This window comes from Python bivittatus, unplaced genomic scaffold, assembly GCF_059951505.1.
Source record: "Python bivittatus isolate LINGU-HERP-01145 unplaced genomic scaffold, Pbiv_v1 ctg000810_np1212, whole genome shotgun sequence".
NCBI lineage: Eukaryota > Metazoa > Chordata > Lepidosauria > Squamata > Pythonidae > Python > Python bivittatus.
In genome coordinates this window covers 901653-917451 of record NW_028277111.1, presented here as the reverse complement: position 1 = coordinate 917451, position 15799 = coordinate 901653, and the positions used below count along the sequence as shown (strand labels likewise).

The 15799-nt window shown below is 43.4% G+C and overlaps 1 protein-coding gene across 1 annotated transcript in view; it reads right to left on the bottom strand.

Moving 5' to 3' along the window:
• LOC103057914 (alpha-2-macroglobulin) overlaps window positions 1-12549 on the bottom strand; it is a 60695-nt gene extending 48146 nt beyond the window's left edge. The window contains exons 1-6 of the mRNA XM_088129332.1: window positions 12371-12549; window positions 8752-8935; window positions 6971-7136; window positions 4665-4717; window positions 2941-2961; window positions 342-510 (exon numbers count right to left, since the gene is read on the bottom strand). Coding sequence (XP_087985458.1) covers window positions 342-510; window positions 2941-2961; window positions 4665-4717; window positions 6971-7136; window positions 8752-8935; window positions 12371-12462 — 685 coding nt within the window. The 5' untranslated portion in view covers window positions 12463-12549. The remainder of the gene's footprint in view (window positions 1-341; window positions 511-2940; window positions 2962-4664; window positions 4718-6970; window positions 7137-8751; window positions 8936-12370) is intronic.
• Window positions 12550-15799: the final 3250 nt, after the last annotated feature.

Sequence of the window (15799 nt, the reverse complement as noted above, 5' to 3'; positions counted from 1 at the left end):
CTTGGGTCTCCCCACTCCTAGTCCAGCCTCTTCCCCTCTAGACCACCCTGGATGTTGAGTTGAGACAGGTCTGGCCTTCTCTCTCCATGGAGATTCCATGGCTGAGGAGAAGCTGAACCTGGGTTTTCCCAACCGTACTCTAAAATTGTAACTCCTGTTCCCCACTACCTGTAAATCTAAATAAACAGCTCAGTTCCCCACCCCTAACATGTCCAACATTTCCAACATATCTGACCCCCCAATCCATGCAATAAAACATACAACCCAGCACACCCCCGTCCCGTTTCATTTGGGTGTGGGCCAGCGGGCATCGGGCACCAGAGGCACTGAATCCATCTTACCGTATTCATCCACCGTGAAGGAATGTTCAACATTTTTTCCAGAAGCCTTCTGAACCACCACTTTGTAGGTGCCTAAGGCGGGCTCGGAAGCCAGGGGAAATTCAAGCTGGGTAAGGCCCACCTCCAGTTCCACATCTCGCCACTGGAACAACCGGTTTCTCTTGGGGTCCTGCAAGGCCCAGGAAAGCAAGATCACCAAACCCAGTTAACCATGGTCGCTGAGGCTAACCTCAAGCAATCCAAGACCTGGCGACCCGTCCCAGGTGCTCCGTCTTCTGCAGAACATTGCACCCATTCGTTCCAAGTGGAGCTCGGTCGAACTGAAAGAGACTGAAAGGGCTGGCTGGGGAATTCTGGGAGTTGAAGTCCACCCTCTTAAAGTTGCTAAGGTTGAGAAACACTGGTATATACATTCCATAAGTGGATATTAATGATCAACACTTATCAGATAAATGCCTTGTCACCTCCAAGAAAATAAAATAAATACTTCTATTCCCTTAAAAAAAAAAGAGGAAAAAAATGTCAGCCTATTCTGCGTCATCACTTGTGAATCTTGTCCATGTCCCAAAGTGTTTCTCAACCTTGGGAACCTTAAGATGGGTAGACTTCAACTCCCAGAATTCCCTAGCCACACATGGGATTCTGGGAGTTGAAGTCTGGGAGCTGAAGTCCATGCATCGTAAAGTCGCCAAGGTTGAGAAACACTGCCCCAAATGTTAAATTGGGTCTTTTGGCCCTCAGTGCCCGGGCCAGAGTTAAATGGAACTCATAAAATGGCAGCCACGGTTAATATTTAACCCCATTTTGCTTCTCTGTTGGTTTTCACTGCTGTATCATATCAAAAATCTCTTTGCTCAAGATAACCCACAAATACTGTTGTGTTATCTGATGGACCAGCAGCCAGATAAAACAGGCTGGCTACGGCAGGATACCGGAGACAGCAGACAGCAGTGGATCAAATATTGCAGAAATCATTTCCAGCAATGAGGAATGCTTGACTACTCAGGTTTTGCAATTATAGTACTTGTCTAAAATCTCATTTCTGGAAACCGATGCCCACATTTTGCTATTAGACCTAGTACCCAAGAATTTAGCTTTGCTTGGTTTCTAATTTCTACCACCTTAGATGTGTTTCACCTTCGTTCTATAGCCTTTGTCATTTTAAAATTCAAATTACAATTCATATGTATAGCTTTTGGATCAATTCTCTTTTTTGGTATAGACGGATGTTCTTTTCTAGGAGACCATCTGTGACCACCCTATTTCCCTCCATTCTTTTTATTCATGCAGGCATTGGGGATTTGCGTTTTCTCCTGCTATGCACTTCGAGAGACATAGTCTGATTTGCATATTACCACATTGCAAAATAAAGTGTGAACATTGACTGCAACTTCATTTCAACTCAGAGAACTGATTCAGTCTGCACATTGTTCCAAATCAGGTAAATTGGCATTAAAGTATAAAGCAGACAATTCCTTCTACTATATTCTATGCATGTAGACAATTTTGGGTGTAATTATAGATGCCTACACCACCTCCTGTACAATCCAAAACCCTGTAGACCAATGTTTCTCAACCTTGGCAACTTTAAGATGTCTGGACTCCAACTCCCAGAATTCCCCAGCCAGCATGGCTGGCTGGGGAATTCTGGGAGTTGGAGTCCAGACATCTTAAAGTTGCCAAGGTTGAGAAACACTGCACTAGACTTTTGGTCCATCAGGATGCATAAGCAAATCTTCTCCAATTTCCTTCTCTCTTCAAATAATCCGTACTGAGCAGCCTAGAGTCAGTGCAAATTGAAATCTAGTGCACACGGGCGCTACTTAATTTGGGAAGTCTGTTGTAAGCAGTTCAAGGCCTTGGTGGTTTGAAGATTGCAATAAAACAAAGATGATCTTTGAACACAATTCCCCTGAGTTAATGAGTGAAATCTCTTCCAAAAATGAACAGTCGCACATAGAAGGGGTGGATTTTCGGCGGATTTGGCCACAATGCTCCCTTGATTTTCCATAGGATTTCTATAGAATCCATCTGCATGTGTCAAAGGCGGTTCTCTCTCTTGCGATCGGAGATGGAACGTGCAAATAAGACTCTCTTCCCACCGGTTAGTTTTAACAGGGGGATCTGATACAATTCAGACAGGAGAATTTCCCGGGTAATTTAGCCAAGCAATTTTTGCATGATTTCATTTTAATTCTGCCCAAGTTCATTGCCTTGGTTTTTCTTGAGGTGCAAAGGAATCAGAAACGTGGATTGGAAAGCTAAGTGAGAAGCGATAAGAATGTAATCGCTGCTTATATATGCTACTAGAGCTTTATGGTAGTGTACAGAGAGGACTATCCTCATTTTATTTGCCCTGTAACAACCCAGTAAGATAGATTTGTTGATTTAATGGAAATGACACACATAAAGAGGGGGCAAGGCTTCAATGGCACAGGCGTGCGTGTCATCTTGACCTTTATGACCCACTGTTGCAGATGATCCTGCTGGTATGATAAGGGAGTTAAAGTTCAAGTCATCAGAAAAATGCCCCAGTTGGAGAACCTGTTATTCGTTAATCTGTTAACAATTACAGTCAGAAGGGGACTTATTTACTTACCAGAATGTAGACCAAAGGAAACTGTGGAAAGAAACAGATTTAAACAAAATCAGCAACAGGAATGAATTAGAGCAGAATTTCTCAACCTGGTCAACTGCAAGATGGGTGGACTTCGGCTCCCTAAATTCCCCAGCCAACATGGCCCTTGCTAAGCATTCTGGGAATTGAAATCCAGCCAGCTCAAAGTTGCCCAGGCGTGGAAAATTAGAGCTTACTTGAAGCCAAACGTTGACCACCCCGCTCACTTTTGTGTGACACAGTCCCACGCCACCAAGGAGAATGTGTTCATGGGTGCAATGGGATACCAAAGCAGGATCTGGGGGCAGAAATCCAAGGTCCATAATGGACAATGTGTGGGTTCCTCTCTCTCCCCAGACACAACTGGGTTCATGCGGTGACACATTCTCATCAACCACACATTTGGAAATGCCTGAAGAAATACCAATTATCATCTACACTTGCTCCGCCAGGACCATCTGTGGTAGGAGCACTACTTTAGAACTTGCAAGAAAGGAAGTTTAATTTTAAAGCAGGTTGCTAGGCCTGCATCCACGGGGTGGGGAGGGGATCAAAAAAGTCAAGATGGTGGCCATGCTTGTGCAATGGAAGCCTTGCCCTTTTCACATGTAAAAAAGAGCGGGGCTTCAATCACCCAGTCACAACCACCATCTTGACTACTAGGAATGTCCCTGTCTCCATATATGTTCATTTTGATCTTTCACTTTGTAAACGGCATTATCCTTTTCAAAAAGTATATACAGGTAGTCCTCATTTAATGACTACTCATTCAGCGACTGTTTGAAGTTACAATGGTGCTGAAAAAGGAGACCGGTCCTCATAGTTGTGGCCGTCGCAGTGTTCCCATGGTCATGTGGCCACAGTTCGGGCACTCGGCAACCAGTGCGCATTTACAATGATTGCAGTGCCCCACGGTCATGTGATTGCCATTAGCGATCTTCACAGCCGGCTTCTGACAAGCAAAGTCAGTGGGGAAGCTGGCAGGAGGTCGCAAAAGGCGATTGCATGATGTCACACCTAACAACTGTGCGGGATTCGTTTAACGATGGCAACCACAATTGCCGTTGTAAGTCGGTGCAGTCACATGATGTTGCGCTTTATGACAGCATTGCTTAGCAACAGAGTTGCTGGTCCCAATTGCCATTGTTAAGCGAGGACTAGTTGTACATCCTATCCCTGAAAGGACCACAATGGAGGAAGGTTAAAGAAATGGGGGAATGCACAATCAGGGGCCATGTTGTGTGTGGTCTGGACAGAAACCTTGACCATCTGTGGCCAAAATGAAGGAAGGGGTTGACATCCGGAAAGGGACTTAAACTGGTTTCATTCCCATTTGGTTTACATATGGGAGAGAAGCAGCCTCAGAACTGCTGCTTTCCAAAATGGTGGGATTATAACCATTATAGCCATCTTGTTTGGAAATTCTGGGAACTGCAGTTCCAACTTATCTGGAAGAAATCAAATCAGGGGAGGCTGAGGTAGATCGCATCTACCACAACTTGTCCCAAATGATGCAGAGACACAGTTTCATTGGAAATCCCCTTCCTTGGATTCTGCTTTCAAGGCCCCATCTGGGTAACAAAACTTTAACATTGAGGTTACCGATCAACAAACCTTCAGGGGAAGTGTCTCCATCCACACAGTCCCCAAAGATTGGCCTTAACTGAACAACTATCCTGAAAAGTTTGCCGCACAGTGGAACGTACCTTCTCGTTCAAGGGATGGAAATCTTTATCCAGAGAGACAATACGAAAAAGTACTGAGAAAGCAAGAGGAAAAGCATTTTAATGTGGATATAGATTATTATATTGGATCATGTTATATTTTTATGCCAGTGGTCCTCCACAAGACCAGATACCTTCCCAAATCCTCTTTTTTGCACCCCACCAACCACAATTGTTCCAAATCAGTGGCATAGTTACCCTCTATTCTGAGATGGAAAACCCCCAAAGCTGTTCTGTAGACCCTAAATAAATGTAACGTAAAGAAAATCCAAACCTACCATATGTCATCTTTTATATTTATGTATTATGTTTTGTGTTTTACTGATTTTATTGTAATTTCTTTGATCGTTGCCTAGAGTTGTTGAACAACAGGCAGCATACAAATTTAATAAATTATTATTATTAATATGATTGGTCACACAGTCAGCCAGATGTTTAGACTGGATTTGGCATTTTTATCCCCCTGTCGAGTCCTTCCCAAGGACCTGGGATAGGCCGATGTGGTTGTTGGAGGGTGTTATAAAAAGGTATCGTATCGTCGCAAGATATAAGCTGTTCCAAGTATAGCTGCCTTTTGCAAATGACTGATGGTGATTTTGTCAGTGCCGATGGTGTTTAAGTGCTGCTCCAGATGTTTCGGGATTGCACCCAAGGCGCCTATTACTACTCCAGACTCAGGGGACAAATAACCAGAAAAAGGGGACTTGAAACATTTTGCATCAGGCCACATTAACTGCTTTTTTTAACCATCCATCAAAAAAAAAAAAAAGTCTACAGCCATGTAACACATATGTATGTGATGACTTGACAGAGCACAGCTAAGATGCTACGATCAATCCCAGAAAATGTAAAAACAAAACATACATGGGAAGGGCCTGCTCAAAATTATTTTACTGATAAAGGTCCACAATCAAAAAAATCAACTGTTGCTCTAAGGCAGCATTTCTCAAGCGTGGCAGCTTTTAGATGTGCAGACTCCAACTCCCAGAATTCCCCAGCCAGCCATGCTGGCTGGGGAATTCTGGGAGATGGAGCCCACACATCTGAATGCTGCCTCGCTTGAGAAACATTGATCTAAGGGGTCAATAAGCAATAAACTAACAGGTTTTCAGTCTTGCGGAGTGCAAGAGAGCAAAGAGTGGATCATCTTTGAGCTGCCAAAGGCTAATTTTTCTTTTTACCAGGGCAAGACCTGGTAAGAAAAAAAGTCGCCTCCCAAAACATTTTTATTCCCCTCCACCTTTTTAGAGTTGAGTTGAATAAATCCACTTATTTATTTATCCATTTCCTTACTTACTCAGCCTTATAGGCTGTTTCAGCTGGGACTCAGTTGTAACAGGCTAATGCATTTAATATATAAATTCACTTTTTGGCTCGTTATGCTGAAATTTGCCCCCAGTTTGCACCACAAAAGGGACGCCAAGGCCAGGAAAATGGGACCACGGGCTTTGCCTATTCCACTGCCCCAGCTGAAAACAGGACCATTTGTTAGACACCACAGCAGCACAACATGTTGAATTGAGATCATATACAATTAGCAGAGAATTATTCCAATAGAAGAGAATCTCTGTAGCTGTGATGGAATGGACATATGAAGGCCAGGCTCAGGGAGATAAGCGTGTTCTTAGCCCCTAGCAGGAGCGTGGGAAGTTCAAGAAGATGAGGCTGGCACCTCCCTAAGGAATTCACGGTGTTGTGGCTGGCTGGCTTGGGAACTGGGGTTCAGTCTGGGGAGATTGATGTCAGGTTCAGCCCAAAGAACCCCACGAGACAATGCCAATACAGTTCTGTTGTGTTTATTAGCTTCCACCTCAAGACAGAATCTCACCGGACTGAACCCCAGTTCCCAAGCCAGCCAGCCACAACACCGTGAATTCCTTAGGGAGGTGCCAGCCTCATCTTCTTGAACTTCCCACGCTCCTGTTGGGGGCTAAGAACACGCTTATCTCCCTGAGCCTGGCCTTCATATGTCCATTCCACCACAGTAGCTCAGGGTTGAACTGTGTGCTTGGTGCTCTCTGAGCTGGGTGGTTTGCTTGCAGATGTCTCATTACCCAACCAGGTAACGTCATCAGGGCTTGGTGTTTCGCTTGCAGACGTCTCATTACCTGACTAGGTAACGTCATCGGTGCTGATGACGTTACCTAGTCGGGTAATGAAACGTCTGTAAGTGAACCACCAAGCTCAGAGAGCACCAGGCAAGGACTCCACAGAAAGCTATTCCCCATGCGCTTTCCCCAGAGAGCACCAACCAAGGATTCCACCAGAGTTACTCCCCACACACTTACTTTTCTGTCCTGGCTTGTAGATGGGTTTGTCGGTCTGAATAAAGACAAGGCTCTCCTGATTTTCGACATACACTCTTTTCCGGCTTAGGTACTTCAGGGTTGGCCCTCTTATCTCCACTGTGACAAGTGCTATGTGGGAGCGAAAGGACCATTCCCATTTGGGGAGCTGGAGAGGGGAGAAAGAGAGGAACAGAGTTGAGCATCATGCTGCTAATTGGCCATGACAAAGATTCAAAGTCATTTGCTTTCTTCTCTGGCATCCTGCTAATCATTAATTTTATTTAAAGGGCTTGTATGGACAGCCATGTCATAGGTCAGTGTTCCTCAACCTTGGCAACTTGGTGTCTGGACTTCAACTCCCAGAATTCCCCAGCCAGCCATGCTGGCTGGGGAATTCTGGGAGTTGAAGTCCAGACACCTTCAAGTTACCAAGGTTGAGGAACACTGTCATAGGTGACTCTGGGTAGCTAACAGCAATATAACATACCAACAATATCAAAGATAAATAAAAATGATAATAATAAATACAGTACAAAGACACTGAGGTGTGTGTCAATCCCCCTCCTCCAAAGACATCCAAATCATATAAACCAGGCTCACCTAACATCCTGGGGGAACAGCCAGGTTTTAAAGGCCTTACAGAAGGCCAACAGAGATGGCCTTGTGGCTGGAGAGGGGACAATGTTCCTAAAATTTTCCTCACAGAGAGAAATCCATTTTTCCATGAATTAAATGTGATTTTTAAAATAATGCAACTGTATTGTGTTGAAGTAATTAACCGAAGGAAAATGTAAATAGGAACAACAAGGATAATAAAATAATCAATAATAACAAAAAGAAGGGGAAAGGGGGACTGCAAAATTATGTTATGAACAGAACTTCAAAAATCAACAACTGCACTGCTCAGAAAGTACCCGGATATAACTTGAGTGCTAAATCACACATCCTGATTTTTTTTTTTAAAACTAACCTTTACAATTCACACCTCAAACCTTTAAAATGTACATGAAGTTAAAAAACATTAATCTTTAATTCTGTTTAGAAGAACAAACAGGCTAAACAGAAAAAGAGAGTTGAGGAAAAAGAACAGTGACGCTGAGGCAGGATCTTTGACATGAAGAGAAGAGAAGAGAAGAGAAGAGAAGAGAAGAGAAGAGAAGAGAAGAGAAGAGAAGAGAAGAGAAGAACAATGAAATTGAGAGGAGAGGAGCAGTTGATAGAGGATCAATGAAGGTAGGAATGGTGGATTGGAATTGAATGAAGAGGATAGGATAGGATAGGATAGGATAGGATAGGATAGGATAGGATAGGATAGGATAGGATAGGGGAGGGGAGGGGAGGGGAGGGGAGGGGAGACTGTCTATTGCCTGTCAGTTGTGTGACTCGGTGAATATACTTGCCAATGTTCCAAAAGAATATTAAAATTATTATTGTTGGTTTGACTGGTTTAAGTATTGTTGATATTGCTATTAGTATAGCAGTACAATCATAGTCATTGTTGTTGTTCAGTCGTTAAGTTGTGTCCGACTCTTCGTGACCCCATCATCATATCATATCAATATATTAATTAAAAATTTAATTAAAAATTAATTAAAAATAATATCAATCGTAGTCATATCATACAGCAATAATGGAAAAACATTCATCTTCCACTGTTCCAAAAATTATATCCATGCCAATTTTTATTTGGTTATTATTTAACTGCTGTCGTGTATTTGGAGGTTCGGGCAAAACCACTACCCCCTCGCTTCAAGTCTGAAGAGCTCCCCAAATGCCCTCACCTGAAATGGGACGCACTGGAACAGGTCTTTCTCGGAGACCTCTTGTGTTAGGAGGGTCCTGTTCTGCAGGCCGTATTCCAGGGTGATGCTCAGGGATACTGACTCGTTCAGGTGGCTCAGCTGGACGCAGATCTTCTTGGGGGTTTCCGTGGGGACAACAACAGGCACCAGGACCAGGTATTGCCTGGAGAGGGAAAAACAGCACCAGTCAGAGGACCAGAGAGTGAAGACAGACATCCCGCCCCATGAGCGGCACCTCCCATGGTTTAATATCAAAGGGAATTGCCCAAGATGTGTTGCATTTTATCTGCTTAATAAATAAATATACAATACTTACTAATGTGGGTTTTTATATTTCTTTTCTTTTTATCTGTCTTTTTATCTGATTTTTGTATGCCACCCTGAGTTGCTTCAGTGAGATGGGCAGCTATATAAATTTGCTAAATAAATAAATGAATTTGTTTTTAGGAGGCGGCTCTGTATTTTGCATCAATAAGGTACGCTCTATTTTTTTTCCTGAAAAAGGATGTTCAAAATGTACAAATAGTCCTTGTTTAGCGACTGCCTCATTTAGCGACCGTTTGCAGTTATGATGGTGATGAAAAGTCATTTTGCAACCAGTCCTTGCATTTATGACCTTTGCAGGCCTGTAAAGTGAAGGAAAGCTGAGGTCAGATCGTGAGCCCGGTTGCGGTTTCACTTAGCGATCGCTTCACTTAACGGCTAAGTTGCCAGTCCCAGTTGTGGTGGCTAAACAAGGACTACCTATATTAAACTAAATTTAATTTCATAATATCCTCTATTAGGTTGGTAGTTATTCCAGAGGAGGGAGGGAGGGAGGGAGGGAGGGAGGGAGGGAGGGAGGGAGGAAGGAAGGAAGGAAGGAAGGAAGGAAGGAAGGAAGGAAGGAAGGAAGGAAGGAAGGAAGGAAGGAAGGAAGGAAGGAAGGAAGGAAGGAAGTTTTCAGTGGTTGAAGGTCAATAATTGGCAGATAATCGTGTACTTGCCCCTGAAGAAGTGATCCATATTAAAAGAGGAGATTTTGTTCAGCGTAAGACTGTCCATCGCACTTTTCATCAAATCATATTGACCAAGACTTAAAAGCTAATATAACCTGTCACCCTGTTGGTGCAGGAAACTCACTAAAATAATCTAAGATCAGTCCAGCTCTGCTAGAAACACTTCAGGGTGCCCAGGACTGTCCAACATGAGTGTTCTGCTCTGATGGTTGTGAAGTCATTTTGAGGGCTCAGTTGAAATCCCCTTTCCTATCATCTGAACTTGTGTGAGTCCTAGCTGTTAGTGCAGAAAAAGTGAATGGGCTTCCTCCTCTTAAGTAACAGCCCTTCAAATGTTGGAAAATGCTCGATGTGTCATCTCTTCATTGTTCTACAGCCATCCCCTTCTAGCTTTCTTCAGAGATTTGTTTCCCAGCCTCCATGTGATATAGGAAATAAAACTTGCAAAACCAGTTGGGGGAACATTTCAGCGCTCCCATCCCAGAACAGGAATTGCAAAAACTGATTTCTTTGTGGAAGAGCTGAACTAAAATTAACCTGGAGATTTCTCACCTTTTCTCCTGGATTAAACATAAGAGTTTTTTTTAATCACACTACATGTAAACTAGATAATCAGTGCAAAGTGTAGCGTACCCAATACACTTTTCTCATGATTTATGTTCCACGCAGTCCACATTAGTGGACTACGATCCACAAAAGCTTTTGTGGCCACAAATCAGTTATTCTTTGGGTGGGGGGCACAAGATTCGTTTTTGTACTGAAAACAAAACCAAAGACCTAAAGCAGTGTTTCTCAACCTCGACAATTTTAAGATGTGTGGACTTCAACTCCCAGAAATCCCCAGCCAGCAAGCTGGCTGGGGATTTCTGGGAGTTGAAGTCCACTCATCTTAATGTTGCTGAGATTGAGAAATACCAACCTAAAGGAATAAATGGGATGGGTACTCAGGCAGCCAATTTCCTCTGATAAAAGAGTTAAAAGCTTAGCTTAGCCTCCCCACCAGGACTGCAGATTCCCTTCCAAGCAAGGATTGCTGGCCTGACCCATCATTGACTTTGGGGACCATCCCCAGCTGCAGAAACCCTTTTCTGAAGGTGTCTCACACTTCAGAAGAGCCCCACAGGGGTGAACCAAATATCTCTCTAAACAGCATTCGTCAATAGCTGACCAAATATTTTGGGGAAGAAGCCCACAAGTGGGACAACAGCACCCTAGACATAGGGTGCAAACTCCTCTACGTCTGCCAACATCACAGATCCCAGGTTTAGGTGAGCTCCCCGAGTGACTGTGGACTAGCCACTGGCTGAGCTTCCCCTGTACATGGAATGTGGCTACAGGTCGTCCTCGTTTAGTGACCACAATTGGGACTGGCAACTTGGTCGTTAAGCAAAGCAGTCGCTAAGGGAGACATCACAATTCAACAATCTAACTTCAGCTTTCCTTGGCTTTACAGACCTGCAAAGGTTGTAAATGTGAGGACTGGTTGCAAAGTTACTTTTTCATCACTGTCGTAACTGCGAACGGTCGCTAAATGAGGCTGTTGCTAAAAAAGGACTACCTGTACTGCAATAAGCCATTTGCTGGAGTTGCAGCACAAGCTAATCCAAAAAACGATGAAGCAAGATTAACTCTAATAAAGGCTAGCATGGTATGCAAACGCCCAATTTAGTTAAGCATGCCATGCAAATGTAGCCACAGTGTCATGGTCTAATCTACCTCAAAGTGTTGTTCTGGCAGGGGGTGGGGTGGAATTGGCAATTGCTAAATATACCTTCCTGAGTTCCTGGAGAAATAGAGGGAAAGAAATCTATAAAAGAAATGAGTTGATGGCCACTGGATGAAGCCTCTTCTTCTGTGAAATTGCCTAATTCTCTATTTACACCACCCTACATACCCCGCCCCCTGCCAACTCCTAGGTTCAGACTGGAAATCATCATCATTTTGGCAGGGAAAATTCAATGCTTTGGTATCAGCTGGCGTCAACTGACTCTCAGGGAAGCTGTGCAAAGCAAAGTAGAGAAGCCAGATGAAAAAGAAGAAAGGATCCCGTGGCATCATAAAATAATAACTCTGTGCCTTCTGATCAGTCTTGACTCCTGGCAAATGCCTGGCCAAATCCCTGCACTTTTCTTGGCAAGATTTCAGACATGGTTTGCCATTGACTCTTTCCTAGGGCTGAGAGAGAGGGACTGGCCCAAGATCACCCAGCTATCTTCGTGCCTCGGGCAGGACTAGAATTCACCATCTCTCGGTTTCAAGCCTGGTGCCTTAACCGCTATCCCAAAGTGGCTAATCATTTATTCCATCTTTGTCAGTTTTGCAAAAAAGTCAGGATGGTGTAGTGATGAAAATATTGGTGTCAAGAGTGAAGAGACCCGGGTTCAAAACCACCCTTGGCCGCCAAAGCACGCCGGGCACCCGGTTGCTACCCCTTAGCCCAGCCTCCCTTCCAGGGTTGTTGGGAGGACAGAATAGGAAGAAGGAGAGCTGTGCATGCTGCCTGGAGCTGCAGCCAGAAAGGTGGGTTAGTGATCTAAGAAAAAATAAGGAAATAATCGACATGGGGGGGAAAACGAAGAAATGATGGAGAAACTGCTTACGGTTGTGCGGTAGAGGCTAAGGTCTCTCCAGGAAGGAGGAACAACCCCAGGAGAAGAAGGCAGGGCCCTGCAAGGATCTGGTTCTTCCCCATAGTGCCGAGAGGACAGGCAGTAGAGGAGTCAAAGCTGGTGGGCAGAGGCGATGGATGGCTTCCACCTCTCCTGCTCGGTCCTCTGCTAATCAGTCCGCCCTTTTATACTCACTGCCTGCAAACACAAGGACACTCACTCACTCACTCACTCACTCACCCACCCACACACACCCACACACACATTCCTCTCTACTCCCTGTGGTTATCACTTTGGCTCGCCGGCTGTTTGCACAGCTCAGAAGCCCGCATGCATGTGTGTGCATGTCCGTGTATGTGTGTGTGAACTCGGTTGTATGTTGTACTAGGCCACATGCCAAGGTCAGAAATAGGGACATGGCTTGAGCAATACACCAGGCAGAACGCTGTGTGCAAACATAGGTTTTGCTCCTCTACCCCCAGTCCAGGTTCAATGTATTTCTCAAGCCCTAAAAGGATACAGTAAGGCCTTCAAGATTGGGGAACTGAAGGTAGACCTCCAAATCATCGTCTGGACTCAGTGAAAAGGACCCCCCCCCATAATGGCCAGAATTCTGTAATACTTGGTTTTAGGTAATATTAAAACTCTCTCTTGTTGGGCTGACAATAAGAAGGCTGATTTTTACATTTCTATGACACGGGGACCATATTTTCTTGGAAAAAACAAAGGACAAACCTGAAAAGGGGGCAAATCTGAAAGAGGTTCCTAAGGATAAAAAAAAAATAATAATTGTTTATGTTTATAACTTTGCTTTCCAAAGGAAAATTTGAGCGCAAAACCAAGAAAAGCTTTACAGAAACCCATATTCTCATAAAAGTCTCAAACATCAAACCGTATATCTCAATTTATTTTAAAAAGATAATTCCATTCCCACATTTTTCCCATGAATGTGAAAGCCTGTGCATTCAGTGGTACCGTCGGCAGGGTAAAAGTCAAATGACCAGAATAAAGGACAAAAGTGAGTTTTTGAAAAATAAATAAATCTAAAAGGCAGCTTTCTGAAATAAAGGATTGTCCTTTATAATGAAGGATATATGGTCACTGTAGTCTATGAGTATATTTCTTTTTGTTTCTCTTTAAAAAGAGAATTCCTTTTTTAAAAGGAATTTAATTGAAAGCTCGGTGAAAAACACAGGTAGTCTTTGTGGTATCAATGGGTTGTAGGAACTTCTGATTTCTGACAATTCTAATGTTTATTTGCTTTCTAATTTTCATTATTTAAAAACAAATACATTATTTGATATAGATTTACAGATAGATATACACCATTTCCAGCAATTAATAATAAATAATCCTGAAATAAATATATTTCCTTATATTCAGCATTGTCAAATTTTGCTTTAGGGTTTTTTGCACATATAACTGTAAATGAGGAGAGGTTCCATTCACTTAAGAGCTCTTGGTTTAGCTTAAGAGCCATATGTTAATGGAAAATCTGGACTAGCCTCTTAAGTTCAACTTTCATTTTATCCAACCTGCTAGCCACATAACCAGCATGGCTGCACGGTACAGAAATCTTAAATTTTGACAATTATATGATTGTATGTGGTACAGGGACCTGTTCTCAATGTGGAATAAATTTAGACCAGCTTCACCATATTAAAAAATATTGCTACATGACAGCTATTGATAAAAAGCAAGACTGAATTATGCCTGTTCCTGAACTGTAGTCAAGTTGCAAATGGAAAATAAATGATCTCTAGGACAGATCTTCTCTAGATGGGGGAACTGGGTCTGTTCAATTGCAGCCTAATTGCAAGCAGGAGAGAAGCTTTGCAAAGCAATGCTAATGAGTGGGGAAGAAACGAGGTATTTTGAAGAAAGTACTGTAATTCTGAGGAAAACAAGGGGCCGTATTTTTCAAGGTCACCTGGTAGAAGGTATCATCACAGTCAAACGTTACCTCTTTTATGATCTGGCCTGGATGCCTTCTCCTGGACTTCATCCTTATTGCACTTAAGATCCTATTTCTGGTCCAGAATGAAAGGGCAGTGGCCCCTGGATGAGAAGAAATGTATTTATTATTTTATTTATTAAACCAATATATATAGACACCCATCTCACCACAGGCCACTCTGGGCAGCATAAAATAAAGCTAAGAACAGTCAATAAATACATTAAAAATGTAAAAATCAAAATTGATAATCAATGGCTCTGATGAGGAAGCAAACAGGGAAAGATAGTTCTGGTTGCTTGCTAGTGGCTCCAGGTCAATGGCCTTTGCCCAAGGTTGTGACCAATCCTGTTCCCTCAGCAATGCCATTGTCTGATCTGGGCTTTTCCCTTGGGTAACTCCTGGATCTACCTCTGTCGTGCTGTCCTCCTCCCCCCTTGGTTATCTCCCCCCTGCGCTTATAGGGCAGAAAAGGTGCCATTCCTCCCTTGGTCGCTGGAAGGTTCCAGCCTCACTTTGTGGACTTACCAGACCAGAAGAAGAGGAATGCAGAGAATGTAAACAAACTTCCATCATCAACAGACACTACAAGGGCTGGAGATCAGAGGACATTCAAGTCTCCTCTTCCAAGAGGGCAGCAAGGGAGCCCAAAGGATTTTTGCTCAGACTTGGTATAAACTCTGTACATTCCCGCTTGCTCAGTAACTGTCAGCTAGCTTATCTGGCTACCACGCTCTGGAATGCAATCCAGATTTTTGTCCAGCTCTTCTTTGTCGCTAGGGGAGCAGGACGCAAGTGGAGTTTGGGGTCAGAATTTGCCTTCAAAGGGCAGGCAACCAGGAAAGGCTGGTTGGCTATGTCTGAAGAGATGGGAACAGCCAGGTGTTGGGCTGAGACGTTCAGAGTGGGAGCAGTCTCCAGCGCGCTCTTGTGTTTTGAGCCTAGCAACCTTTGTGAGGTGATGAGCAGAAAAGAAAAGAAACATGGCCGACCATACTGGTAGCAACAATAGGAAGGATTCCACCACCACCTCAGATTCCTTTCCACGGAGCCCTGTTTATCTCTCCACCGCAAGACACATCATTGTTATTTAGATTGTGTTGAGACTGGAGAATACTCAACTTTTCCCACTGAGTCCTGGCTTGAAATTTTCCAGGATAGAATTCCTAGGTCCAGTAACCATCTCTGTAAAACATCCAGCTTGGGCAATCCAAGACAGTTGGCACAGTTAAAATAATTTGTTCTACATTGACCTATTTGTTCTGCATTGGATATATTTGTTCTGCAACCAGTTCTGGGCAGGCTGTGGAAATCCGGCAGAGTCTCTAACCTACTAAAATTGTGCAGAAAGGAGTATTAGAGTTGACGATGAAAAGAAATGTGAGCAAACTCAAGTTCAACAGCTGGAAGAATTTCTTCACGCAACACACCGGTGGTGAAATTCATTGTCATTACATGTAGTGATG